This window comes from Prorops nasuta, unplaced genomic scaffold, assembly GCF_024137725.1.
Source record: "Prorops nasuta isolate Cenicafe-Biocafe unplaced genomic scaffold, Cenicafe_Pnas_1.2 PNAS00005, whole genome shotgun sequence".
In the NCBI taxonomy this organism is placed as follows: Eukaryota; Metazoa; Arthropoda; class Insecta; order Hymenoptera; family Bethylidae; genus Prorops; species Prorops nasuta.
The window spans coordinates 9,234,121-9,261,663 of NW_027116802.1; the positions used below are offsets into that span (position 1 = coordinate 9,234,121).

The 27,543-nt window shown below is 38.2% G+C and overlaps 5 protein-coding genes across 9 annotated transcripts; 3 read left to right on the forward strand and 2 right to left on the reverse strand.

Annotated features, from left to right (window-relative positions):
• Positions 1-49: 49 nt before the first annotated feature.
• Positions 50-3,101, reverse strand: LOC136773564 (28S rRNA (cytosine(4447)-C(5))-methyltransferase). Of its 2 annotated transcripts, none has more exons than XM_066727337.1 (8): positions 2,937-3,101; positions 2,499-2,598; positions 2,292-2,437; positions 1,754-2,214; positions 1,509-1,676; positions 1,221-1,416; positions 779-1,147; positions 50-686 (listed from the first exon to the last, which is right to left on the reverse strand). In XM_066727337.1, exons 2-8 carry the CDS (start codon positions 2,596-2,598, stop codon positions 222-224), a joined length of 1,905 nt encoding a protein of 634 aa, XP_066583434.1. In that variant the 5' UTR covers positions 2,937-3,101; the 3' UTR covers positions 50-221. The 2 variants fall into 2 exon arrangements, with proteins under 2 accessions (XP_066583434.1, XP_066583433.1); XM_066727336.1 differs by having other exon boundaries at positions 2,499-2,603.
• Positions 3,102-3,240: 139 nt separating this feature from the next.
• Positions 3,241-5,873, forward strand: LOC136773503 (E3 SUMO-protein ligase ZBED1-like). The gene is made up of 4 exons (XM_066727234.1): positions 3,241-3,340; positions 3,579-3,760; positions 3,831-4,023; positions 4,273-5,873. The coding sequence occupies exons 2-4, from the start codon at positions 3,683-3,685 to the stop codon at positions 5,790-5,792; spliced, it is 1,791 nt and encodes a 596-aa protein (XP_066583331.1). The 5' UTR covers positions 3,241-3,340; positions 3,579-3,682; the 3' UTR covers positions 5,793-5,873.
• Positions 5,874-6,601: 728 nt separating this feature from the next.
• On the forward strand, positions 6,602-7,649 carry LOC136773504 (cytochrome c oxidase subunit 5B, mitochondrial-like). The gene is made up of 3 exons (XM_066727235.1): positions 6,602-6,876; positions 7,030-7,100; positions 7,360-7,649. The coding sequence occupies exons 1-3, from the start codon at positions 6,792-6,794 to the stop codon at positions 7,564-7,566; spliced, it is 363 nt and encodes a 120-aa protein (XP_066583332.1). The 5' UTR covers positions 6,602-6,791; the 3' UTR covers positions 7,567-7,649.
• Positions 7,650-8,021: 372 nt separating this feature from the next.
• hoe1 (hoepel1) lies at positions 8,022-13,829 on the forward strand. Of its 4 annotated transcripts, none has more exons than XM_066727232.1 (18): positions 8,022-8,092; positions 8,165-8,413; positions 8,783-8,924; positions 9,017-9,085; positions 10,114-10,246; positions 10,311-10,383; positions 10,464-10,657; positions 10,829-10,935; positions 11,031-11,194; positions 11,274-11,341; positions 11,743-11,874; positions 11,981-12,235; positions 12,314-12,448; positions 12,515-12,709; positions 12,787-13,020; positions 13,104-13,362; positions 13,445-13,538; positions 13,642-13,829. In XM_066727232.1, the coding sequence occupies exons 2-18, from the start codon at positions 8,323-8,325 to the stop codon at positions 13,724-13,726; spliced, it is 2,430 nt and encodes an 809-aa protein (XP_066583329.1). In that variant the 5' UTR covers positions 8,022-8,092; positions 8,165-8,322; the 3' UTR covers positions 13,727-13,829. The 4 variants fall into 4 exon arrangements, with proteins under 4 accessions (XP_066583329.1, XP_066583327.1, XP_066583330.1 ...); XM_066727230.1 differs by having other exon boundaries at positions 8,165-8,404; positions 8,768-8,924; XM_066727233.1 differs by having other exon boundaries at positions 8,165-8,404.
• Positions 13,830-13,909: 80 nt separating this feature from the next.
• On the reverse strand, positions 13,910-26,408 carry Dbx. Its single transcript, XM_066727057.1, has 4 exons — positions 25,607-26,408; positions 21,187-21,387; positions 20,761-21,038; positions 13,910-15,494 (listed from the first exon to the last, which is right to left on the reverse strand). The coding sequence occupies exons 1-4, from the start codon at positions 26,406-26,408 to the stop codon at positions 15,252-15,254; spliced, it is 1,524 nt and encodes a 507-aa protein (XP_066583154.1). The 3' UTR covers positions 13,910-15,251.
• Between the last annotated feature and the right edge of the window lie 1,135 nt (positions 26,409-27,543).

Sequence of the window (27,543 nt, forward strand, 5' to 3'; positions counted from 1 at the left end):
TGTAATAACTAATGGTAGTTGCAATCATCTATGGGTGCATTTTGATTTACATATATAGTGCATACTTTACATCGCGCTAAATTAAACGCTTTATGCGAAGCTTGGAATAAACCCAATATTATACCGGTAGCACAAACAGATTTATTTTATAAATTTATTTATGTCAATGATTTTCATTTACAAATTAGGTTTTTTTTCTGATTAAAAGAATGTTTATATATTTAATCTACATTATCCTCTTCGGTTTTATCCGGTTTTGGAATAACATTTGAAAACTTTTTTAATTTCGCTACAAAGAATCCATCCATATTGTGGGTGTGGGGATAAAATCGTTTGGCCAACTTTAAAGAGGGATGAAACCTGAATTGTCGGTAATTAGTAAAGCCTTCTGTGCCAAATTCTAGTCCAGTTGGTAATAATTTAACGTTCCGTTTTTTTAAAGCATAATCAACAATCCACTCGTTTTCTTCCGGAAGAATTGAGCAAGTCGAATATACAATTATTCCTCCGGATTCAGATTTCGCATTGACGGAATCAATTGCTGCTAAGAGTAACTCTCTTTGCAGAGTGCAACAGCGTTGTATATCAATCTCATCTTTATTTGTCTTGACACTAGGATCTTTTGCCACAACACCAGTTCCTGTGCAAGGCGCATCTAATAAAACTCTGTCGAATCCTTTGATAATCTGAAAACAGTTTCATGATTAAAATTATGATCAATGAAGGAAAGAGCAATATCTGATATATCTATATTCTATAAAAGGTATGAAATACTTACAGTAGGGAGTTTTCTTCCATCATAACTACATATTACAGAATTGACAATTCCTAATCTGTGAAAATTACCTACAACAGCCTTTATTCTATCTTGATTAACGTCGTTGGAGAACAATACTCCAGTATTTTTCATTAATGCTGCTATATGAGATGACTTTCCACCTGGCGCCGCACACATGTCAAGAATTCTTTCATTTTCCTTAGGGCTCAATGCCATTACGGACAAGAGACTAGACGCTCCTTGTATAATATAATGGCCAGCCAAATATTCAGGCGTTGCGCCAATTGGTACTTGGGACGAATAAATAACTAAACCTACCTTTGTCCATTTTCCTATTGGATCGAGATTAACGCCTCTGTTAATCAGCGCCTAGAAAATTAATTTATTTGATTAGACACTAAAATTTTTACATTGTGCATTTATCTCAAAAGTTAGTGCATACTTCTGCTAAATCACGACGACGTGCTCTTAGTGTATTTGTTCTGATGGTCATTGGCCTTTGTACTTCGCTTGCTTCCAAGAATTCGATTAATTCGTCGAGAGAAAATATTTGCATTAATTTCTCAATCAAAAAATTGTTATAACTATAATATGTACATAGGTCCATTTGTAATAGACTAATATATTCTGATCGTGACCTTGAGTAATAAAACAAGGCTGAATTAATATATAAAATGTGTTTATATCGAAGTTTTAGAGATAGAAACAGAACAAAAGTAATATTTTATACCTTTTAGGATCACGTAAGTTTTTAAAGTCTGACAGAACCATAATGATGTCACGTATTCTTTGTTGAATATCTTGTAAATTTGTTGTATTGGCCAGTTCTTCTTCAGATGGAAATACAAATACATTTTGATGAGTCATCATGTCTTTCATTTCCTCATCAGCCAGTTTTCTAATTACAGAAATAGAATTAAAAAGTAAAAAATTACTATTGGAGAAAAAAGTCATATGAAATATAAATATATATACCTCTTCCTTTCCTCTTTCTTCTTCAATTTTTTATTGGCTTTTTCTATAGGCAACAAATCATTATCACTGTCTTCATTGTTAGTACCATTAGTATCATTCTTTTCGTCACTACTTTCCATGTCATCATCACTAGTCTCCATACCATCGCTACTGTCTTGCAAACTGTGGTTAAGCATATGAGTTTCAGAGTTGCTCTCCTCCTCCTCTCCATCACTTTTCATGGCTTCACTGTCCTGGTCTTCATCACTACTGCCAGCTTCAATCCTGTTGTTTTCTTCATCCGATTCTTTAGCTACAGTATTTTTGTTTTTGTTCCTTCTTTTCTGAACATTTTTTACTTTTAAACTGACACTATCCTTGCGATTTTTTACAACATCATTATCTTTTTTTACTTTCTTCTCTGTTTTAGAAATGAATGGTTTAGAATTCTTTTTTAATAATTGTTCAGATACATTATTTACCTAAAAGGAATAAAGAAAGAAATAATAAAATAAAAACAGTTGTAACATATACTATACATCACTCTAATTTAACTAACACTTTCTAGATTTTTTACAATCTTCATTTTATTCGCAGCTTTTTTATCCACAATATCTTTTATGTGTTCCTTCAACTTTTGCTTCTTCAACAAGCGTTTTTTAGCCCTCTGTTTTTGTCGATGACTTAAATTTGTAGAATCTTTTTCTGTAAGAAATTATGCATACATTTTACTCTAGTATAAACAAACTATTGTATAATAATTTACTTATAAGTCCTTTAGGAAATACTGGATCTGATTGCTTTTTTGATTTTTTGCCTGGGCCACTTGGTACGGTAGTCTCGTCGAATTTAGCTTTACGACCCATCTTTCCTTAAAACAGCAATTCATTAAATATATATTTTACTTCTATCACATCCGTATCTTTTTTTATAGCTGATAGCACGTTTTATATTGTGGGAATTTTGAGGTTATAAAAGCAGTTGAGCATTGATATATTAATATTGTAATAAAGAAGAGAAATTGTACAAGGGTATAAATAAACTGTTTAAATTTTTTTTGAAACGAGAATAGCATTTAAATCCTTGTCAATCCATTAAAATGTAATTTAACGGCACTCTGCATTTTATAAACAAACTACAAACAATTAACTTTACTTAAGCTAATTGAGAGTATCAATTACAGTAGTACAATTAATTTGCTTACCGTTAACTCAGGCTAAAATAATAATAACTAATAAAAAGCTATAAGAAGACGAATAATAAAAAGATAAGGCCGGAGAAGACAGAGCACGTGTAACATGAAAATAACCAAATTAACCCTCGCCGTCGCGAAGCCCTGCCAGCTGCCGGCCCTGCCTGAGTCCCTTGAACCTCCTGAACTAAGCTGATGGAGACGATGCTATAAAGTGTGGAAACTAGTGATGTCGATACTGTATCGATATATTGAAATATCGATACTTTTATGTCAATATTTCGATATTTTGTACCGATACTTTGCTCCGCGATATATCGTAATATTAATACTTTTTCGTTTCAATACATGCGGCAAAGTAATTTTAAAAGCTATTTTACTGCATATTTTTTTGCGGGCAATAAAACTCCAAAAAGGTAAGCAATTATGCACAATATTTTAGCATAGTTTTAGCAATTTTGTGCAGAATGGATATTATAAATTTCTTCAGCTGTTGATATAAGCTTTTTTTTCTACAGACATTCCCTTCCCTATACCATCCTATTGGATATACCAGTACGCAATATTTTCCTTTTTACCTTATTTTTCTCATTCCTTGTCATGAAAACTTATTTTTGTTGATATCATTTATTATTTGATATTATTTTATTATAGTGCCAACAAAAAGTAACATTTGGAAATATTTTGTAAAATTAAACACTGGCGGTAAATGCAAAATATGCCAAAAAGAAGTAAAGGGAAGCAATAACACCACAAACATGAGATTCCACTTGGAACGAGCTCATCCCACTTTAAAAATGGGAGTAAATTGTACAAGTGCGAAAAGAAGTGCATTGGTAATATTAATTATGGGACTACACTTATAGTTTATATCATTATAGTCTATTTTTTACTAAAATAAAATAGGTACTCGAAGATGATGACCCATCAAGTAACCCGGATGATCCTGACAGTGCAAATAGTATTGGCACTGCTACTTCCATGTCAACATCTTCTACAACATTATTGTCAGCTTATTATGCATTGGAAGAAACAGAAGGCTCTACAAGTAAACAGCCAAGAATTGATTTAACATTGCGTAATCAAACTTCATTCCAAGGTTAAGTATTTGTTTATTCTGGCTGTATTTTTGGACTCTTATTGTATTGCTTTAGATGTTCATTTACCAGTTGACATTCTATATAATAAAATTAGTCCTTACGATATCAAAATAGCTCAATTTTTTGTCGTTTTGACTTCATTAGAATAAGTTTTATTAATTGGGGTCTTAAAATGTGAAAAATGTTAAATTACAATTTTAAATGGATATAAGTTACTATTTAATAATATCAGTTTAATCTTATTTTAGATGGAGGTAAAAAAGCATTGGAAATAACCAGTAATTTATTGTTCATGATTGCTAAAGATAATATGTCTTTCTCAACGGTGGAAAAGGAAGGTTTTACAACATTTGTAAAAACAATAGCACCTTTGTATAAAATTCCATGCAGAGCAACAATTACTAGATTAATGGAAGAAAAATATCAAGTTTTATCTAGTAATATAAAATCGCTTCTGTCTAATACAAAATATATGTCGTTAACTACTGATATTTGGACAGATCCCCTAAATGTTAAGAGTTTTTTGGGTTTGACAGCTCATTTTATCCATGAAGATAAGCACAAAACTGTGACCATAGGAGTAACAGAACTTTGTGATAGACATAGCTCCAATAATATTCAAATGTGGCTATTAGATGTCACTGAAAAGTGGAAAATTAAACAGGAAAGTGTTGTGACGGTCGTCTGCGATAACGGAGCTAACATAAAAAAGGCTGTCAAGGATGTGTTTGGTGTAAATAAACAGTTGTCTTGTTTTGCACATACTTTAAATTTAATTCCTGCAAAAATCATAGAAAGTGATGATGTGCATGTCATATTTAAGAAAATAAAAGCTATCGTTACATTCTTCAAAAAATCTGTAGCTGCTATGGATAGTTTGAGAGCTGTGTCAAGTTTGAAATTAATACAGTCGATTGATACTCGATGGAACTCTGCACATGACATGATAATTAGATTTATAGAGTTATCAGATAAGATTGCGTCAATTCTTCTAAATTTACCAACAGCTCCAATGATGATAACATCAACAGAATTGCAGACTGCAAAAGAGTTTGTAGACTTATTAAAACCTTTCAAGGATGCAACAAAAATCATTAGTGGAGAATTTTACATGACAGCAAGTAAGTCGTTACCAATAGTGAGTACTTTAAAAGAAACGTTAAGTCAATTAATACCTATTACTGAAGTTGGAAATAAAATGAAGCAATTGTTGTTAGAACAATTTGAATTGAGGTTTCAAAACATTGAAGAAGAAAAAATTTTGGCAATGGCTACAATTCTTGATCCACGGTTTAAATCAATTCATTTCAATAATGAGACAGCATGCTCTAACATTATAAGTGATATAAATATGATATTAAATATTGAAGTTGCAAAAGAAATTGAAAACGTCAATGTGCAAAGTATTAATTTAAATAATACCAGTTTTTGGTCGTATCACGAAGCTTTAATCCATGAAATAAAATCAAAAGAGCGAACTACCTTTAATTCAAGCCAAATGCCTGAAGATTTCAGATTTTACTTAAGCCAGCCTCCTATTGATATTAAGGAATGTCCAATACAATTTTGGAAATCTAATAATTCAAAATTAAGTGAATTAGGACGAAAATATTTGACAGTAGTTGCTTCGTCTGTACCATGTGAACGATTGTTTTCTAAGGCTGGTCGAATTATCACAGAAAGCAGGAATCGTTTAAGCGCAGAACATTTACAACAATTAATATTTTTAGGTTCACTATCTATCCAAGATTGGATGTTTTTGTTGTAATTAAAATATAATTGTCTAAATCACCACTTAATAATTCAGAATCTTTATTTATTGGGTATTTCTGTAGAATAAAAAGAAACAATAAAAGTATTTCTTAATTTTATACAAATTTTCCTTTATTAAATTGCTTGTCACTTATAAATTCATTATTTACAGTTTACTTACAATCAATTAAAATGTATAGACTTCATTACAATAAATATTGTACGTACATACTACATACATAATGGGCGATATTCAAACTATATATGTTACTGTATCGATATATAGAAGTATCGATACTTTTAGTTCGATATATTACCTGTATCAAAATTGTACCTAAAAATACATATCGATACAAAATATCGATACAATTGGATCATATCAGCATCACTAGACTGGAAACTGGTGGAAACGATCAAACGAATGTCAATTGTCAGACTGTCAGAGTCGAATGTTACGAGAAGCGTCGCCGCAGGCCGCCAACTGAAGCAGCGACGATCGCGTGAATAATTAATTTTATTAATCGATGCTGACGCAAGACGAAAAAGTTATAGGTTATATTTCATGTCATTGATCGATTAACTATAAGAAATAAGAGCTAATTTTTGGAAGCAAATTATAAATAGATAAAAAAGATATCTGTTCTAAAAATAGAAAGCAAAAGTACCAATTTTATATGTAAAATGATCAAAGATTTTTCGTTGAAACATTAGCATTAATAAATTGCATATTTGTAATGGAAATGAAAGGAAAAGAAAATCATCTGAATTGTGAACTGTGAAGTAGATTGGTGAAGTTGGCAACGTAAAGGAGGGGTGGTACCGTCAGTGCCGTGCTGGTGGTGGTGGTGGTCCCAGGCGACCGGCGAAGTAAGCAGACTACTTCACAGCGGTTTTCTTAGATAATTCGTGTGCCACTGCTTCTGCTTCAGCCTTCAAGTTGAATATTGAAACTATTGAAAGCGCGTATCGTATGTGAAAGAATTGAAATTGTAGAGTGGGTGTAAATACCAAAAAGATGGCATCTTTGTGTTGTCGTGCCATTCTCCAGACATGCCGTCGTACGATTGCAACTAGCGTAACAGCATCCGCCAGCTCAAAAGGTAAATCATCTATCATTTATTCTTCTTGGGAGCTCTGGGCACTTCTGAATTTTCTTTGCTAACCTCATTACGTAACACGTTTTCTGCTTTTATTACTGTGAATTTTATCTCCTTCATCTCCCATTGAGATCAAAATATATTCATTTTTTATAGGTTTCGCTGATCCGCTGGATCACGCAACTGGTCATGAAAAACGAGAGCTGCTAGCCTACCAAAATGACCCTGTAAGAATCCTCTCTCTTTCATTTTTTTTTATTTATTGTTTAATCGATCACTTTTAATCGCAATCGTGCATAACTTTGACAGAAAACCTTTTATTTACTATATTCTAAATCAATGATATAAAACTTCGAGTCATTCAATTTTGAAATTATAGGCAGTTCTTATATATATGTCAATAACCGTCAGTAGTCAATTTAGTAGTTTAAACATTTCTTGAGCTCGTGGTTTAAGGATGTATTAATAACTTTCAATTGTTTTCAGGATCCCTATGGTATAACTGTAGACAAAAGAGGGGCAGGTACCAAGGATGAGCCTCATATCGTATATAGTGCATTTGATGCTCGCATAATGGGGTGTATTTGCGAGGAGGATCAAATTCATGTAAACTGGATGTGGATTCACAAGGGACAGCCACGCAGATGTGAATGTGGATATTGGTTTAAATTAGTTGAGAAAGCGCCAGTTTAATATTAATTCATGATAAATTAGTGGATTGTTTAAACCATAGAATTAATGACATGTAATTATAATAAGACTACCTTTATTTATTACCTGTCATTCTCCTCATTGATTCCTTCGAATAGCATACAAAAATTATAGTATCTGATGTCCTAAACAAATCGTGCTACCATCATTGATCGATTTAATGTGATTTTACTATAAGTATATTATTATAAAGAGAGTTGTGTTTTACTTTTACTTTTTGCTAATTTTGCAATAAAACATCACCCTCCAAAGATCAGTAGTGAAGGAAGAAATAAATGTTTGCTTCGAGCTAAGAGAAATGAAATTTCAAGGAGCACTTATTAAGAGTCACCTATTTTTAGATGTTTAAAGTGGTGTATTAGGCAGTTTTGTTAATTAAACAATTTTTTGTTAATTTTTGGTGATTGTAGAACAAGAAGAGCAAATTTGACTAATGAAGAAGGGTTCAACGTGGATCGAGATACATATGTACTTATTTATGTATTTAATTTACGCGCGTTCGATATACGTAAGTAATTTTGTTTTGAATTGGTATGATTTATTGGTAGAAGTAATGATTTGTAAATAAAATGATGAACAGAGGTCATTGTGAAGAATCATATGTGAAGCGAAAATGGTTGAAGAGTCTTAGTGGCGAGCGTGTACCGTTTCTCGAATAGTTCAGATATGGTACATCACATTCATCGTTATAATTAAAACAAGTCCCGAAGTAAAAGTTGTCAAGAAAAACTTATCGTGATGTCACAGAATGATACAAGTGGGGACGAGAGTGGTCTGAACACTCCAATCTTTTTAAGAAAAGGTTCGAGATGCAGCCGAGGTACGCCAGGTAAATATAGGGAGATCACCTTGATCGATAGGTGAAAGAGTTCCAAGAAAATTTGTAGATTATACGGTTAAACGATCAATCATTAAGATCTATCTGATTTCGCGAATCAAGTATATGACCTCAGATATGCGTGCTTGCAGATACGCAAAACTGACTTGTGTTTACACACAGTGAATAGAACGCTTTCTGAGGTACCTGCATAAATGCATATGCATAAACTTGATAGACTGATATAACGAGGAATTTTATAAAAAATGACGCATTTCCGCGGCACTTCTTAATTAAAGAAGCCTAATCGATCGGGAGATTTTACTAAATAAGATTGAATCAATTTAATATTATTAACATGATCAGGAACTCCTTCTTCAGTCTCGAGCTCCGTAATTTTTGGTTCAATACCGGAAGAGGTGTTGCGCGTTTGGAGTCAATTACCGGAAGCCATCAGACTCGATCCCAGCTTGGCGGCTTACCAAAGAGAATACGATAGAGTGAATCAAACCATCAATGGAAAGTCAGTGTTTTTATGTATGCGTGTAAAATGCAAACTGTTTAAGCTATGTAAGATTTTGTATATAATTAATTATGACACGTTTATCATTAAAGGCCGTCCGTGGATGTAAAAAGGGATTGTTTGGTTGTTAATATGTCTTTGGGCACTCATCCACGTCTAAGGTAATAAGATCAGGAGTTGTACAAGATGTACCACTTAAGTTACACCATCAGAGCATGGGTATAAAAACTCAATGCGTTTATCTCCGATACTGTAAAAGATACCAACAATTTTTACATAGAACCTCTTTGATACCTCTTTCTATTTACTTTCAGAGAGGTCTTGTGGAACAACCTTATATCTTCAATAGTTACGAAGATATCGCATATTTTGTAGCGTTTGAATAAGTGGAGGACCCTATATGTATAGGGTGTTTCGCTTAATTCTTAAAATATTTACGCAAAAATTCATTCAGCTTTATAAATATAAGAAGTATCAGATTTTTTTTATAGAAAATCTCTGAAAGTAGTTTATATTTCTATCATAAAGGATTTTATGAAAAAATTGATATGTTTTATAGTGACTAAAATAAATAAATTTTTACGTCTACAATATTTTTCTTCGATTAGAAATAAAACTCATAGAACACTAGGTATATAGTCAATACTTTCCAAAAACAATACAAAATCTGCAGAGCATCGAAACCGATTTATATTGATAGCATTCTGAGTCGGATCAAGTGAAATATCATGTATACAGGGCGACGAATTTAAAGCGCCCTAGGGCAATAGAGGCTTAAGCCTGCAACACACTAGATTGGATTTCATGCTGGTTTATTTGTTAGATTTCTTATGAACACAATGAGATTTTTACATTTAGTTTAGATCTGAATCGCGTTATATTGGTCGTCGTAAATTTAGCAAACAATGCAGAACGAAATCTCGCGTAGTATGCCACAGGCTTTAGATGTATAAGAAAATGTTTATCTCTTTAACTATAAAAAATGTAATTTTTTTGTAATAATGGCATTTTGAAGTTTTTTTCTGTTTGCATTTAATAGAGAGGCTTTAAAAAAAAAGTTAATTTTAGTTTTACATAAGATAAACTAATTGTTATCTTCCTTGTTTTGTCACCTTTTAAATGCCCCACCCCATACACATTCTAATTGTATTCTGTCTTACCATGTGTCATTATCGAATTATTTATTTAGGTTAAAAAATGACGATGAAGGGAAACAAGATACAGGAGCACAAGATCACGAAAACTCGCCGGAGCATAAACAAAGGCCATTTTATCGCTATGGGAAGCTGGTTTTGTTAACTTTCTGCTGGATCATATTCACGGTGACCTTTTATCTCTTCTATCTGTAAATCATATAATCATCATCATCTTCACTCGTTTCTACAGGCCATCCTGATGTTCAAAGGCGAGAGAGTGGAAATAATGCATCAGATTTCTGTACTGAGGAACGAAACAATAAGTATTTGAAAATTCAACACCTTAATTATACTAACTAACACCCAAATACTCTTAACCAGACGAGATATTGTTTATTTCCAGATTATAATATTTATAGTACTTTAACAAATAGAGAAATCGGTATAACCGTGGAGGGCTCGTTGCTAAGACCATTTAGTAAGAATACTGATTTAAATGTGTCAGATAGCTGTTTAATAATATGGCTAGATCTATCGATCAGTGAATACCAAAATACCAGTGAGATTACATTTAAGCCGGATACAGAAATTTTAACGGTATTGCTTTACAACAAACGCAAACCATATAGCACGCACATGGTCAGAAAGGTTTCTGAAGTGTTCACGGAATCAATTTGACACGTTGGAACGTTGCACAGAAACATTTTTGGAACATGCTTGCCATGTGGGCTAAATTAATGTTTTTCTCGATCGAATTTGATTTTTCAGAATCTAACCGAGCCTTGGATTTTACCTCTTCTACCAGAGGATCTGGTCGATGTTTTTCCACATCAAAGGCACAGCAAAGTTTTTCAAATAAAAAACGTCGATGAAGAGTAAGTGCGAGTCATGGACAGCATTCCTCTTTTTCTATTATTTTATCGGGGATCTAGATTTCGATTTAAATAACCGAAGCAGAAACAATTTTCAGAACATTGTCGAAGAGCACGCTGATATTGAACTTGAGGACAAATACGCATAATGGTGTATCGCTTATGGTTTCCTATGATTTATCACCCATGAATGCAGATTATGGAGTCATCTTTGGTGCAATTGTATTGATTGGACTCTACATTTTGATCATTTTTGAGGCAAGTTTTTATCGACAGAGATTCCTTGTTTTTTATACAGTTTGTGCAAAAGCATGGAAAGAAAGACTGTGATTTTTAGGTAGTGCACAGGGCAATAGCTGCTATGTTGGCATCCACCATGTCAATCGCAATTTTGGCAGCTCTAAACGAGGTATACTCCATGTCCCCATTTTCTCATTTATCAGCATTCATTACTTTTAAAGAACTCTAATTGTCTTACAGAGACCAGAAATGTCAGGGTCTCATACAAATATTTTATTTGGACATAGTTATGCAAAATGGAACCTAGTCACAATTCTGTAAAAATAATATTAATGCTTGTGTCAACAGCATCAATTCTGTATGGATTTGAGTGAAAAATATTACGTTTTCCTAATTGAAAGATACAACCGACTCAACTGGACATAACAGAATTCCATTATTAAACGTTTTTCTGTGTATTAGTCTATATTATCTCATAATGGTTAAAACTTGGATCGTGGTCTGATTCCTGTTTGCATAATTACGTCCACTTGTCAATAATACTTGTTCATTTTCACGATGATTTTACAGAGACCAACGATGTCAGAATTGATATCATGGATCGACGTGGATACGTTATTACTCTTGTTTTCCATGATGGTTCTGGTGGCTATAGTGGCAGAAACTGGAATTTTTGATTGGTTGTCGGTTTACGCCTTTAAGGTAACACAAAGTATCGGCTATTCTTTTAGCAGAGAAAACAAATTTAATCGTTCCAGCAATCAATATGAAAATAATTGTTGAATAATAAATAAATGAATATTCACAGATAACCGGTGGAAGATTATGGCCATTGGTAAACACCCTGTGTTTCTTCACCGCCTTTATATCAGCATTCCTGGACAATGTAACAACTGTGCTGCTTATGACGCCCGTTACCATTCGTCTGTGCGAAGTTATGGAATTAAATCCAGTGCCTATATTAACAGCCATGGTACTTTATTCGAATATCGGTGGTGCTATCACACCGGTCGGCGACCCACCGAATGTCATCATCGCTTCGAACCGCGATGTAATCAATTCTGTAAGGCAAAGGCAAACGACTTAACTTTCGTTCATCTGAAAAAGCGTTCCTTAAAAATCCTATAAAATCTCTTCACAGGGTGTCAATTTTAGCACATTTTCTCTGCACATGGGTATCGGTGTATTTTTGGTATTGATCGTTGTTTATGCCCAGCTAAGATTCGTTTTTCGAGACGTGGCTGTACTGAGATTCGACGAACCTCAAGATGTGCAGGTGAATATTAAATCTCTCTTAATTGTACAAAATAAAGAAAAGCTCCCAAATCAATGACGAACATAGGAATTGAGGCACGAGATAGCCATTTGGCAAAGAGCCGCAGCCAGTTTGTCCAGTTACAGCAAGGATGAGAATCTGGTTCGTGAAACGTTGCTGAAGAAAGTACGACGATTGTTCTCGCAATTGAAGATGAAATTAATGACCGGAAGTGTGGCCCTGGATAAATACAAAACGACTCTCGATGAGTTGCAGGAGAAGGTACTTGATTCCATTTCTTAAATGAGTGATAATTTTTTAGATACACAAAATTGATGCTTTTCAACGTCTATATATAGTATCCGATAAGAGACACGTGGCTTTTGATAAAATCAGGATTTGTCCTGCTTTTCGTTATTACGCTGTTCTTCTTGCATAGCGTGCCCGAACTAAATCTATCTCTAGGATGGACAGCGTTGTTGGGAGTTTTATTATTATTAATACTTGCTGACGGAGAAGACCTGGATGGTCTCATGGCACGAGTTGAATGGAGCACCTTGTTGTTCTTTGCATCGTTGTTTATACTGATGGAGGTAGAGTGTAACGTTAATGCTTCATTTATTAATGAAACTTTAAATAAATAATAAAAGGTAACAAGAAAAAAAAACAACAATAGGCATTGTCCCGACTGGGTTTAATCGCTTGGATAGGAAACCTCACGGAGAGCTTAATTTTATCGGTAAGCGAGGAGTCTAGATTGGCTGTAGCTATTCTATTATTACTGTGGATCTCAGCACTGGCCAGCGCTTTCGTCGATAATGTACCACTCACGACCATGATGGTAAGAATCGTCTCGAGTTTGGCTGAGAATCACGAGCTCGGTTTACCCCTGCAGCCTCTGGTTTGGGCACTCGCGTTTGGTGCCTGTATGGGAGGTAAGTAGATCGAAGGCACGCGCATTTTAATCATCGATCAACTATTTTTGTCTCCGATCGTTGAGTGAATTTGCCTTTGCAGGGAATGCTACTTTGATTGGAGCCACTGCCAACGTCGTGTGTGCTGGAGTGGCCGAGCAGCATGGCTATAAATTCACTTTTATGCAATTTTTTAAGTGAGTCTTTCTCTCCAAATTTCTTCACACAAACAACCTTTATTCCTACACTTATAAGTATATATAATGGTAGTAAATAAACGTCATCTTATATTCTTTTCAGAGTTGGCTTTCCAGTGATGCTAACGAGCACAGCTACAATAACGATGTATCTCATGCTCGCCCACGTGGTTTTTAATTGGAATTAATCGATTTTAATCCAGAATAATGTATTATAATTATTTTTAAATTACGTTTACATACGTATAATTGCAATATAGAAATATCATAATTTGTAAATAAATTAATTGTTCGAAGAATTACGAGCTTGTTAATTTACATAGACGATTTTATTTCAATATATTACATAGATTATATTGTTTCACGATGAATATAATTACATTCTCCGTAAGTGAAGTTATCGTTACGTACATATGTTGGTAATTCGAATGTTAGATCTAATACAGCCCTTTTACATGACAGCTTACAGAAGTCTTTGCGTATTGGTACATCCATGGCTAATTACAATATGATACATTCGTCGCTCGAGAGAGTCAAATGGAAAAGATTCGTTTGTCATTTGCAAGGCTATGCAAGTGTGCTTTGATCAAAGGGCAAAATTATAAAAGAAATTATAGATTCGCACAGCCAATGGAATGAAACGGATAAGAAGCATTGAATCTGTTAACGCTTGGTAAGTAAGTTTAAGGGGAAATGTGATATAATATATTACGATGAAGAAGAAACGACGATCGCTCGAGATGATTGCAGATTTTTTTTTCATCTCTTCCTTTTCCTCTTGAAAATTAATCACCCCACATTTATCTCCTCGTTCTCGTTGTTTGGTTTTTGACTGTCTCCTCAGAGGAGTGACTACGTTAACATCCATTCTGGGTGTATCCTCCTTCGTGTTGCTAGAATTTGTGTGTGTGGATCGGGATTTTTCTCGTTAAGCAAGGTTTGCTTCCTAGAGTCATCATCGACCAACGATTCTCCGATTGATTTATCGGTACTGGTATCACTAGAGACTTTTTCCTCACTTCCTTCTAAAAATTAATCACGTGACATTGAACCTCTCATCCTTACCGTTGACCGTCCTGTCAGAGGACTAACGTCGCTAAACTCCATTCTGGTCTTTTTCCTACTCGCATTGGCCAAATTAGAATCCGGGCAATTTTCGCTAAATAATCTTTGCTTCCTATAGTCACCATCGACCAACGATTCTCCGATTTATTTATAACTTCTACAACCATTGCAACCATGTTATTCTTCTTTTTCAACTAAAAATTAATCACGTGACATTGATCTCCTCGTCCTTGTCATTAGGTTATTGACAACCAATCAGAGGAATCTCGCCACTGATTAGAATACTTCTGATTGAACAGTAAGATTTTCTCTGTGAAACCACCGCTGACCAACAGTTCCCCCCTTGGTTCGTTGATTCTCGAGTCAACGGAGCTTCTCTTCCTCTTCTTTCTGGCAAAAATTACTCGCGTGAAATTAATCTCTGCATCCTAACGCTTCTACGTCGACATTCAGTTATTCCGAACTGCCGAGAGGACTAACTTCACTAAAATTAGAACCATCCTCGTTGGAGAAGGTTTCCTCCAAGGAAACAACATTGGCCTACAATTTCCGTTCCTGCCCGCCCGATCCTCCACTTCATTCTTCCATTCTTAACCCATCGAAGCATTTTCTTCTTTTTCTTCTTCTTCTCTTCCTTCTGAAAATTAATCACGTGACATTGATCTCCTCGTCCTCATCATTCTGCTGCTGATCGTCTGGTCTCTGTGGACTGGTGAGAGGACTGACGTCACTAAGGTCCATCCTGGGCCTGTCCCCATCAGCGTCGCTCAAATCTGGATTGGGATTGTTCTTGTTGGGCAAGGTCTGCTCTCTGGAGCCACCATTGGCCAAGAGTTCTCGCTCCTTGCTGTTTCTCCACTTCATTCGTCGGTTTTGGAACCAGATCTTCACCTGTGAATGTAAAAGAGGATGAGAATTTGGCTTAAAAGCTCGGGGAGGGTAAAGGGTTGATCGACGGTAGGGTCGTGCTTTGGGCAGGGCTAACGTGTGTCGCTGACAGCCACTAGGTGGGACAAGGGACCGGCGTGTCGGTATAATCTTTAGCTGCGGGCTCCTCGCGCTTTCGTTCGCACGCGCACCGTACACCTATATATACATATGTATATATATATTTGCTAGTCTCTCGCTTTGCCCATAAGCACGGCGCATACTACCCTTATTTTCGTACTTTAAAGAGCAAGCATTAGCCACGGCGTTAAACGAAGCGACGTCAAAAGCACGCGTTGCATCGACCAAAGCCATTCGCCACTTTATTTACACGCACCCTCCTCGAGGCAGCGTCGATTCTCCACCGCCCATCATGGATTGATTTACCAAAACTGCCAAGCAGCTACACTCCTCGCGAATTTTCTCTCCCTGCCTGCTGCCTCTGCACTTGACAACTACCCCCTCCCCCTCCCTCTCCTTCGTTAACTACGAGCACCTATAGCTCCTTTAACAATTTCTCTTAATCATCGCCTATAAAACCAACCCACTATCCAGCTCTCTCTCCCTCTCTCTTATTTAAGCTTCATTTTACTCGATCATGGTAACGATTAATTCTTCACATTTAACATTCAAACCGTACGTGTTTATACTTGTCGTAGATTATAATTGAGTATATTAGGGAGGTTTTCTCTGTCAATCCAATTACGAGAAACAGTAGTGCCTTGATGGCAAGTACATATACAAATTTTACACACATATATATATATATATATATATATATATATATCGCTGTCGAGGCACTAATACCTTCTCTTATACAGCAACATTGGACCTCCCAATATTACTCGACAACTCCCCCTTTTCCATCTATTCTTAATTATCTCAATCGTCCTTTATGAAACTCAATATTAAAATCCTACGTTTTATTTCGAGTGATTGACTACAGTAGAGTAACTTGTGGGGTCTTGACCTGTCAAGATATTGTCGAGTAAATTTAACTTGAAAATAATATTACTTGGCAGATCCCTCTTCCTATTTACAGTTAATTCTCTTAATCGTCCTTTATAAAGTTTAGTATCGGATTCTACGTGTAATTTGCCCTTTATTATAGTCGAGCATGATGAGGATTGATTCGCCAAAGGTGCATTGGACAAGTTGTACTAGAACCGCCGCTGGCCAGACTCGCTCTACCAAGAGTATGTACCAAGTCAATATAACTTATAAACAATAAAACTTAACAACTCTCCCCTCTCATTTTGTTATTAATTATTTGTATCATCACCTATAAAATTTAACATCAAGCCCTATATATTATTTACAGTTAATTAAATTCGATCGTCGTATAAAAATTCCCTCTATCAAGATTGCTCGGTAAAAATGACTTATTACAAATAAAGTAATTTAAAAGGTTTATTCGATATCTATACCTACCCGAATTCTACATAGATACATTTGTGGTTAATTACACTCGATCGTGATACGAAGGCTCTTCTCTCACGATTGGCTAGTAAATATAACTCAAACTCCCTCCTCTCCCATTTATTAATTCTTCTAATGCTACGTATTATATATTTTCGATTGATTATATACAGTCGAGCATGATAAGGATTGATTCGCGAAAGGTGCATTGGACAAGTTGTATAGTAGAACCGCCGCTGGGCAGGCTTGCTCGCCCCCGGCCCGACTTCCCTTTTCCGCTAGTCTCGCTAGCCCTGCCAAGAGTGCCAAGTCAATATAACTTTGCTAACCAGCCGTCTGGCAGGTCTTGCAGGCTGAGAGTCATTATATAGACGGAGTTATCTGGTATACGTCATTTCATTGCTAGGCGTTTTCTCCTTATTTTCGTTTTACGTTTATACCGGGACGGGGGCAATGCAGCAGTGATTGATTGTCCCGTCAACGGCAGGCAGGCCAAGAGGGGAGCAGCGGAGCAGCAGAGCAGCAGGCAGCCTTGCTGGAAACCAACAAAAGTACCAAGAGAGCGCCTTGACGCTTGGCTTTCCAGCGTCGACAACGAATCTATAGCATAGTTTCAATCGAAAGAGTTGGATTTCAGGAATAAACAGTTATATGGAGTATGGCAAGTGGTGTAAAAATAAAAGGAGAGAGCAGATTTGGTAGGGTCCGGCGTGGATTTAAGAGGTTAAGAAAAGAGGGTGAGCGCCTTCATACTTGACTTTTTAGCCTCGACGTTGAATCTATATTATATTAGTTTCAATCGGGAGAGCTGAATTTCGGAAATAAACAGTTTTATAATGCACTGTGGCAGAAATAAGAGGTGAGATTTGCGCAAGTTTAATAAGTGTGATACAATAAAGTACAATGTCTCGATACTTGAAGTTTTAACGCTTATACTTTTAATCTGTATAGCATTGGTTTCATTTGGAAGAGTGGATTTTGAGAAATAAACAGTTATATGGAGTATGGTAAGTGGTGTAAAAGTAAAAGGGAGAGATTTGGTAGGGTGGAGTGTGCGTTTAAAAGGTGCGAAAAGGAGGAGAAAGCCATTATAAATGGCTTTTGAATGTCGACGTCGAATCTATGGTATAATTTCAATTGGAGGAGTTGGATTTGAGGAATAAACAGTTATATAAGAGGTCTGTTAACACTAAACGTACCGAGGATTTTTTATACACGCGTGTTTGCATTTAAAAAGGATCATTTGACCGCAAAATGGGAGCTTTAGTGTTACAAACAAAAGAAGAAGGTAGGGCACATGTTTGAGAGGTCCGAAGGGAAGAAACGTGCGGACGTCAGTATCGAGATAAACTTTGATGTTTTACTTTCCAACGTCGATCAACGAATCTGTAGTATAGTTTCGATTGGAAGATCTGGATTTGAGGAATAAACAGTTATATAAGCTGTGGCAAGTGGTGTAAAAATAAAAGAGGGAAATTCGGTAGGGTCCGGTGTGCGTTTAAAAGGTCTGAGGAAGAGGAGGGTGGTGGTGGAGAGAGGAGGAGGGCGACGTCATAATCGATCGTCTTTTATTAAAGTGCACCAGATGGCGCCAGCAGCAGCCAGTGCTCCGCTGCTCTCCAAAGGAAGGGGTGAGAGAAGGTAAAGACGAGAGGGGAATGCTTGCACTAAGGAGGGTGGATACGCGCGAGCCGGGGAAGAGAGCGAGATCGAGCTGCTCGCGCGGCCACGGCCAGAGAGGCTGCAGCCAATCGTTTAACGATTACCCACTCGCTGGCTCACTCTATAACGCGTTTCGGATATCCTCGTTATCCGCCAACCTTTCTCTCTCTCCTATACAGCTTCTTATATTTTGACACTTTTACCACTGATTTACCGACTCCAAATAAAAGAATGATCAAGGTTCATTCGCAACCAATACGTTTTGGATATCCTCATTATAGCCGCGAATGTTTATCTCGTTTGTACAACTTCTAGTTGATACATCCACTATCAACTTGAGATAAAAGTGTAAACGACGTTTATTCGAAGAAAGCTCGTTTCGTATATATATATACACGTACATTATTGTATATACACACACTCCTCTCCCCAAGTTTGGCATACCTACCATAATCGCGCGCTTTATTCAAAGGATATTCCAAGTATATCAATAAAACGTTCTTAGGATTTTTTTTAGGATCAAGGTACTATTCGCCTAAGCAAAAACACAATAAACGATCAAAGCTCATTCTCAAAGAAGACATTTCGGATAGACTCGCGATTCGCAAAACCAACGCTCTCCTGTACAACCTTCTACGCATCTTCTACGGGCTGAAAATAAAAGAACACGATGAAAGATCATTCGCAAAAGCGAAATCTATTATACTATATATATATAAGCGGAGTATTGTATATTCATAGTACGGTGGTTGTTGTGGGTTTGTAGGGGTGGTGGTAGCAGGCGGCACGGCATCTCAAAGATAAAATCCATAATGCATGAACTACCGCGAGAGATATTGCGCAACGTTATATTCATCTTATGCCTTCTCTCCTTTTAATATCTCGACTGCAAGGCGAGGCGATCAAGTTGACAAATGCGGAAGAGACATGGAACCAGAGTACTCCGCTAATGGATACAAATTGATCTGACCGATGGAATTCCGGTAACTCTATATCCCTCGAAACCGTAAACCTAATGGCCGATCTGTCTAAAGTGTCAGTGTCAGTTGTCCGTGGGAAGAGCCAGCTTGCTAGCGCAACGCCCTAACCTAAAATCTCGTTTTCCACCAATCAACCATTAAACGTTGCCTCCTCTCTCACTCTCGCTCTCGCTCTCTCCTCAAAGTTTAATGGAGTCTCCTTCGATTAGCCAGATTTTTCACTCGTCCCTCTTAATTTTCACGCTCTTTATAGTATAGAATTGCCGGAAATTTCGGTATGAAATGCTTCGATTTAACTCACCAAGGACAATTGTTAAATGGGATTTCAACGGAGTGAGCGAGCGTGATTCTGACAGAAGCTGTGCGTTTGTAAGAAAGCACCGTCGAGTTTCATTATTAAAAAGATAAGGAGCCCTGCGGGGTTAGCTTGACTTTTCGTTTCTCCTGTGGTTTTCCGTCTCGCTCGCTTCCCCCGTTGGCCCTGTTTCTTTTAATTCGAGGCGAAAGCTTTCAGGGGGGGGGGGTGGAAGGGGGGAGGGGGCGCCACCGGCCATCAGAAGCATCAGTTTCACGCTGAACGAGAGGGAGAACGCGCGCCAATGAAACTAATCGGTGCGGTGCGATGTTGCGCGGATAGGCTTTTCAGCTACGTTTAGTCTGATTAGCGTCGGCGCGTCTCTTTAGAGAGGAGAGGTGGCGAAGCGCGCCGTTTCTGCCACGCCAGGGAACACGTGCAACGTGCAACTAATGAACTGAAATCGCTCGATTAAGCTCCGTACACACCAAATCGAATCGATTGGAGGCCTACAGTTGTGTGTAGTTTATTTACCAGCTTCTTTCTTACCTGGGAGAGTGCGTTATATATTTTCAATAAAATCATCAAGTTTCGTGCAAGCAGATCTTTCTTAGCCTATAATATTTTTTATTAATTGTGACTAATGAATCGATAAATTAAGCCCAGCACAATAAATTCGATTAAAAGCACATTTATGCAGTTTATTGATTATATTCTTATGAAGAAACTTTTTGAAAAGGTGCTTCTCTGTATTTTTTTCGACTATTTATTCAAGCAATTCGTATTACTAATTGCACAATTAATGAACCAGCAAATAAACCCGATAGACGCAAGAAATTAAATTAAAGTTGTGTTTTTGAAATTGTTTTCCTACCTGAGAGTCCTTGAGACCTAATTTCTCAGCGAGTTTCTTGCGATCAGGTTTGCTGATGTACTTTTGCAGCTGAAACCTTTTCTCGAGGCCTCGCCTCTGAAGATCGGAGAAGACAGCTCGCCTCATCATACCCCTTCGAGGTTTTCCACGCTGATTGGTGGCCCAGGGGAATGCCAGTCCCGTGACAAAATCCGGCGGCATCGCTGCTGGGAACGGAGCTCCGGTTCCCGTCGTAGCAGGATGATGACTCGTCCCGCTACCAGCTGTGTTACCTGGCACTGAAATTCCCAAAGATTGCACGAGGCTTCGCCAACGCATATATGTATTTACATATATACATATATATATATATATATATATATATATAAATATATACATTAGCGGGACGCACTTGTTGCATGCGTGCATCGTGGCCCATAACCTCACCGTGTATATAAGGACTCCTATAGAACAATTGTTGCAAGGCGTGATGAGTGTTCGGCGGCAGATGGCGTCCAGCCTGATGGCTCGGTCTCTGATAAGGATAGTACGTCGCCAATCTTGCTATTGGCTTGGCAATATTGTAACCCGTGGAATTCTGCAAGTTCTGTAGGAAGGCTGGTATTGCGTCTTGGCCTTGAAAATTATCTATTCGAGAGAAGCAAAAAAAGAGATAAGGTTTAGGTACGAGTAAATTACAGGTTTTACAGTGAATATTACTATTGACTTAGCAGCAACGTTGCAAGCAATAAAATTTTGCACAAAAGCTAAAATCTTGTTTTGGCCTTGAAGAGTATATTCGTTTGAGATAAAACGCGAAAAAATAAACAAGAGAATAATTACGCGCATGAGCAATCTTCTCATCAGCTTGACAATAGTGTATAACAATGAAAGTTGTAAAAATATCTGGGAAAAAGCGCTGTAATCGCATCTTAGCTTTGAAAATGATGTTGTCGGGAGAAAACGAAGAAGAGGCAAGTACGCGTAAAGTACACGGAGTATAACCCGTAATCCGAGTCGACACCTCCAAGAGAACCCTCCTCAACGGAGCTCGAGGCGGAATCCACGGCAGCTCTTGTTGACGCACGCCTCGACACCTCCGACAAGAGTTGGCAAATACATATATATATATATATAGATATACGCAGTAAAAAAATCGAAACGAAACCGCGTGTCATTGGCAAAAATCGACTTTCTTTAATGGGCTCTATGAGAAACGGCGAGCGAGCAAAAAACAGGCTGGAAAAATATTGCGAAGCCGGTCACCACGCCCAACGAGGCGAAAAAACCAAGAGAGAAGCTGACGTGTTTGAAAATAATGGAGAAAGAGGAGAGAGAGAGAGAGAGAGAGCGAGGGATGGAAAAAAGGAAAAAATAACGAAGGGCGGAGAGTTTTGGGTTTTGGCGGACAATGCCTAACACAATGGGGTGGAATAGACAGGAGTCCATTGTACCCTATAAAATACTCATCGGGTTTTATCGTTGTTTTGCTAGGCGACCAATGAGAGAAGCTTGCTCGCCTAATAACGGCTTAAGCCACAACGGAAACACTGAATGGGAATGCTTCGCTTTTTTCGGTGGACCACCCCCCGAAAAGAACGGGATTAAACTCAGACACGAAGGATGATTCTCGCGTGTTGTTACAGTTGTCCTACACTATCTTTCCATCCTGGATTATATAAAGACCCTTGAAACTTTTCCTTCGCGATTCTCATCCAACGGATCTCCATTACTACATGTATATGTAATGGATTCTCCAGGTTATTCTTTCGGATCAACGAACTTGCTGCATTATTAAATAGACAGGTCGCCGCGTCTCTCCCCGTTAAATTCCCTTAACTCCATTCTAACCAGATCCTACATCTTCTTCATACTATCTGCTGAAAAAGGACTACGGGACCCTCCTTGACGAAACTTCGGCGAGATCGCTTCTTCGGGCATAATTGAAGATATCGGTGGAACGAGCTATTAACTCGTATGCATTTATCAAAACATCATATCCTGTGTGTCTTTCGACATCCTCATAAATTCCTTGTTCAAAGAAATCCACTGTGTATTTCTTCTCATCGGAAACTTTTCACATGCTAAATGCGTCATGTCGCACATATTCTGTGTGTATGTTACGTGAAAGCTTTAACGTCAATTTACTCTGAACATTGAAATTGTAACATGACATTTTTCCATTGACGTCTTCAATTATTATACGTAACATTTCAACGCACGACGTATAAAGGATATCAATGGGGAATTGGAGCATTAAATAGTTTTGCATTCTCAGCACTTATTCAACGTATCTCTATTAATATATATACGTATTTATATATATTATTTAATAAATTCAACACGTTATTCTTTCGACTGAACAAAATTGCTGTATGTATTTCACACAATGTATATAAAATTCCCTCAATTCGGTATTAACTAGCTCGTATAGTTTCTTCCTCTATGAAAAAAGTCTGGGACCCTCGTTGATGAATTTCGAGCGAAATCACTTTTTCACGCAATTATTTCACAACATTTCGACATGACGTATACAAGTTATCGAGGGAGGGGGAGGGGGGAGGGGGTCGGTGCCGTAGGTGGTGCGCATCGTCCGCAGGCCTGGATGGATCGTATACGCAGTGAAAGGTGGGGAAGGGATGTAACACATGCACGTGGCACGGTCAATGCATCCCGTTATCCGACAAATGCACCAACCCCACCCTTTTGCTAGCCAACTTTATACTTCAGCCTCGCGGCACATGCACGCGATTCGCCGATCTGTTAAATGCAACATTCACCCCTCAACCCCCAACGCCACCTAAAAACTCCGTCTCTCAATTATATTTCATCCCTTCCTCATATTTTTCACCATTTTCTGCTTTTTCCTAGTAGTATGTATGTATATACTTGTACGTGCATAGAGATCCGAGAGATTTAATTGGAGGATGTGATTCTCCGCTTTTTCACTCTTCATATAGGTTCCGATGTGGATGTTGAAGAGGTCTGATTAGAGGAAACGATTTTCTAATATTTCTTTTTGTTGGTAGGAGCGATATTAGTGAATTAATTGAAGAAGAGGATTTTCTATACAGTTTTTAACTATCGATAGATTTGGACATGGAGATTGAATAGATTTAATTGGAGGATATAGTTTTTTTTTGCTTTTTGCTCTCTAGTATAATCTATATCAATACGAGAGGTTAACTCTCAAAATAGATTATTCTCAATATTTTTGCATATATATAGTAAACAAAGATAGAAATGATTGGACAGACGATAGAATTTTGTATAATTATTGATTGCCAATGTAGAAAAAAATGGAAGAGATTTGATCGGAAGAGTCGAATGCCTGGTTTTCGCTTGCTTTCAGTGTATACAGAGATCGAAGAGATTTAATCGGAGGAGGCGATAAGAGAGGAGAGAACGAGGCATGGATCATTGGTCGCTGGAGCTTGTCTAATATTATAGGCAGCAATCGTAAGGGCTTAATATTGGGGTGAAGGTAAGTGGCGTGGCAGCTGACGCCAAGCGAGGGTGAGGATGAGAGGGAGAGAGAGAGAGAGAGAGAGAGGACACAGCACGCACGCTGCGCTCGACTCCACTCGTCTTAAGGGTGTGCGTTGCCACCGCCGCCGCTTAAGATTTACGAACGCGACATACATTTCTTCTGGCGCGCGCGCGTCCTTTTCATCCCCCTCGTCTCGCAATATCGCGTTTCGCACGAAACAGAATCAATAACAACAATATCCAACCGAACCAAACAAATTCAAAAACCCTCGAGAAAAGACAAACTTTTTATTTTCTCCCCCCCCCCCCCCTCCCCTTAATTGAAGACTATCAAGTTTGTATAAATTTTCTTACTCCAAATTGACTATATTTATAAAAAAATGCTTACGCAATATAGCCGTTGGTACCAATTTTTTCATCTATAGATGTGGGAGAGGAGGGATACACAACGCGTTTCAGTTGCCATAAAAAATGTTTAACTGGGAAACAATGAAGTGTTTAAGGTATTTAAAATCTAATCTGACTTTTCTAATACTTAAATTTTTGATCATTCATTCTTGGCATTTTATATAGCAATATGTAATTCACAGTGCTTTCGAATTATGTTATCTGTGTTTAGCTGTTGGTACAGAACGCAAGCGCCCCAGCACTGTTTGATAGTTTTTTATAGTTTCCACCCTCTTTCTAACAATTAATGTTTCTAAAACCAACGATATTAAAAAGGATACATTTTTAAACTTTCTCGCGAGAAGTTCAATTTTTTTTATTTCTTATAAAATCACTTTAGCAAAACGTAGATTTTTAACATGAATTATAGCTATTGCAAGACACTCTGCCTCTACAGTTTACTATTTACTACCATATCTATGAAGAAACCGGCCCTGTCACAATCATCCAAACCAATATTTTAATGAGTCACAAAAATTGTCCACAACCAGTTATTCCTTCAACAATATCCAAACATCAGATAATTATTAATAAATTGCTTCTAAATAATAAATTCTTTATCGGCCAAAGAATCAGCTCACTGGAAAAGACAGAATGTCATAAATGAATTAACCTAAAATGAGTGAGGTCTCGAGTTGTAGTTACCACGGGAAATGCGGCCTACAGTTTACTGTTTGCTACCATTCTCTCAATAAGAGACGAGCTCATCCCCACCATAGAAAATAATATTCCAAGCAGCCAGAAAAATGACCGAAAAGCAGTTAAGCCTCTAACGTTAACCAACATATTTAACGAATATTATGCTAAATCATTTGTGTTGAAAAAATAGTAAATAAATAATTGTTGCTAAAGCAAGCTGGATTAAAAAAAGTGTCTATTAAACTAAGGTCGATCTCGGTGGAAAAGTGGAGAAGGTTGTAAATGAATGAACCTGAATGAGGCCTCGAGTTGTGGTTACCACCGAGTATAGCATTGACGCTAAACTTGAGGGGTGGTTTTTCCTTCTCCTGAACGATGGACTTGCAAGCGGGTCCTGAGCAGTGGTCGTCGCCGCAGGAGCAGGAACAGGATGTAGCCGTGCGTTCGGATATCCTGTCGGTGGCACGCTCATCTATCGTGTGCATGACGTTCCTGCAGCCAAGGTCGAATCTCCTGTCAGCCTGGAGGCTGAAGTAGTCATCGCGTTCAGTTTGCACAGCACCGTCCATCTCACTGGAGTTTCTGTCCTCGTCGCCAACGTTGGAGTTTCCAGAATCCATGGCGGATCCTGATCTGTTCTCCAACCGGTCCTGGCAGAGGGCATCGGGACATAGTCGATCCTGAGGACCTTGAGCCTCTTGCTGGGACTCTTGTTGCTGCTGAACCTGAAGCTGCTCGTTCTCCAGCTCGAATAATTGCTGATTACGTTCGGTGGTGACCTTGTCCCGGCCCAAGCGCCAGTCCACCGTCCTCCGAGTCATTCCTTCCTGATTCTCTTGATTACTATGATTATTATGATGATGATGATGATGATGATGATGATGATCGGAGGATTGTTGCTGGTCCAATCTGAAGCCAGCCTCGCACTCTCGTTGTCTCGCTACCAGAGTAGCAGCCCAGTTCAAGGTCAAACTGGCCAAATCCGCAGCCCCTGCACCTGCACCCTTGCTCTGCAGCAAGTTCTCCATGAGGAACGGCGAGGTCATTGCACTCTGCTGGAGATTCTTCAGCATCGCCGCTGGCGAGGGAAACATAGCACTTTCGGTGCTCCTTCTCTTCCCTCGTCCTCCCCCCCGCCCTCCTCCTCCTCCACCACAACCACCACCACCACCACCACCACCACCCCCCTCGTTTCCTCTTCACTTTGCCTGACCTTGAGTTGCCGATCCTTCTCCAATCTGGATTTCATCGACACTCTTGGTATCCTCAAAGATAAGTCTCTCGGTTCTGCGCGTATCGATGACATAGACCACCACTCTTTCCGGAAGTCACTTGAAATTCCACACGCTGTTGTTCACTCATTCAAACGTTGCACCCCACTTGATTAAATGGCGAGATACGATAAACACAGGTAGATCTCTCGCCAAAGAAGATTTACAAAATCACGTTTATCAACACTGCACAAACTCATGACTCGATTAATTTTCTAATTATTCCTCCATGTCTAGTGTATATTATTTGGAGTACATTTATGGAATTGGGGGGGATGGGGCGGGCAGGGGGAAGGGGGGGGGGTGGGAAATATATAAGAAGCCAGTGCACGAAGGATAATGTGGATGGGAGCCTCCTGGCGCTACCCTATCCTAACAACTGAGACTGCATCCCTTGTCCATCGGTAGTTCGGGGTGGCTTTTCGGTCCAGAGCCCCCCTCTCTGGAAGCCGGGTTCCCCCTCCACCCTCTTAGGTGAGATAATACAGACTATAAGCCGAGCAATTCGGGGTTTGGCTCGCTCGGTATAATGCCGTAATAAAATCATACTCCCATCAAACGCACCCCCTTTGCCAAGAAAGAAAGAAGCGAGGGTGGGGAATGGGGGGGGGGGAGTCGAAGAGAGGGAGAACGGCGAAGCAGCCAAGCCGAGGAATAGAGCAGCCGGAGTGGCAGTGCGCGGTGGGGGAAAAAACCTCCGAGTCTCGCATTCCTTCACTCCACCATTGGATTTTATTTGACGAAACCACCCCTTGGAGCGACCAATCCACTCGCGAGACTCCCTGCTCGGGACACGCCCACGTTTACCATATACACACACACACACATCACCCCTCTTTCCACACTCTCTATATCTCCCCCTCTCTCCCTCTCCCCCTCTCCTCCTCTCTCTCTCCTTCTACATCCTTATCAACTTTATTATCTAGCTTCACCGACGATGAGGGCCCGCTCACTCGAA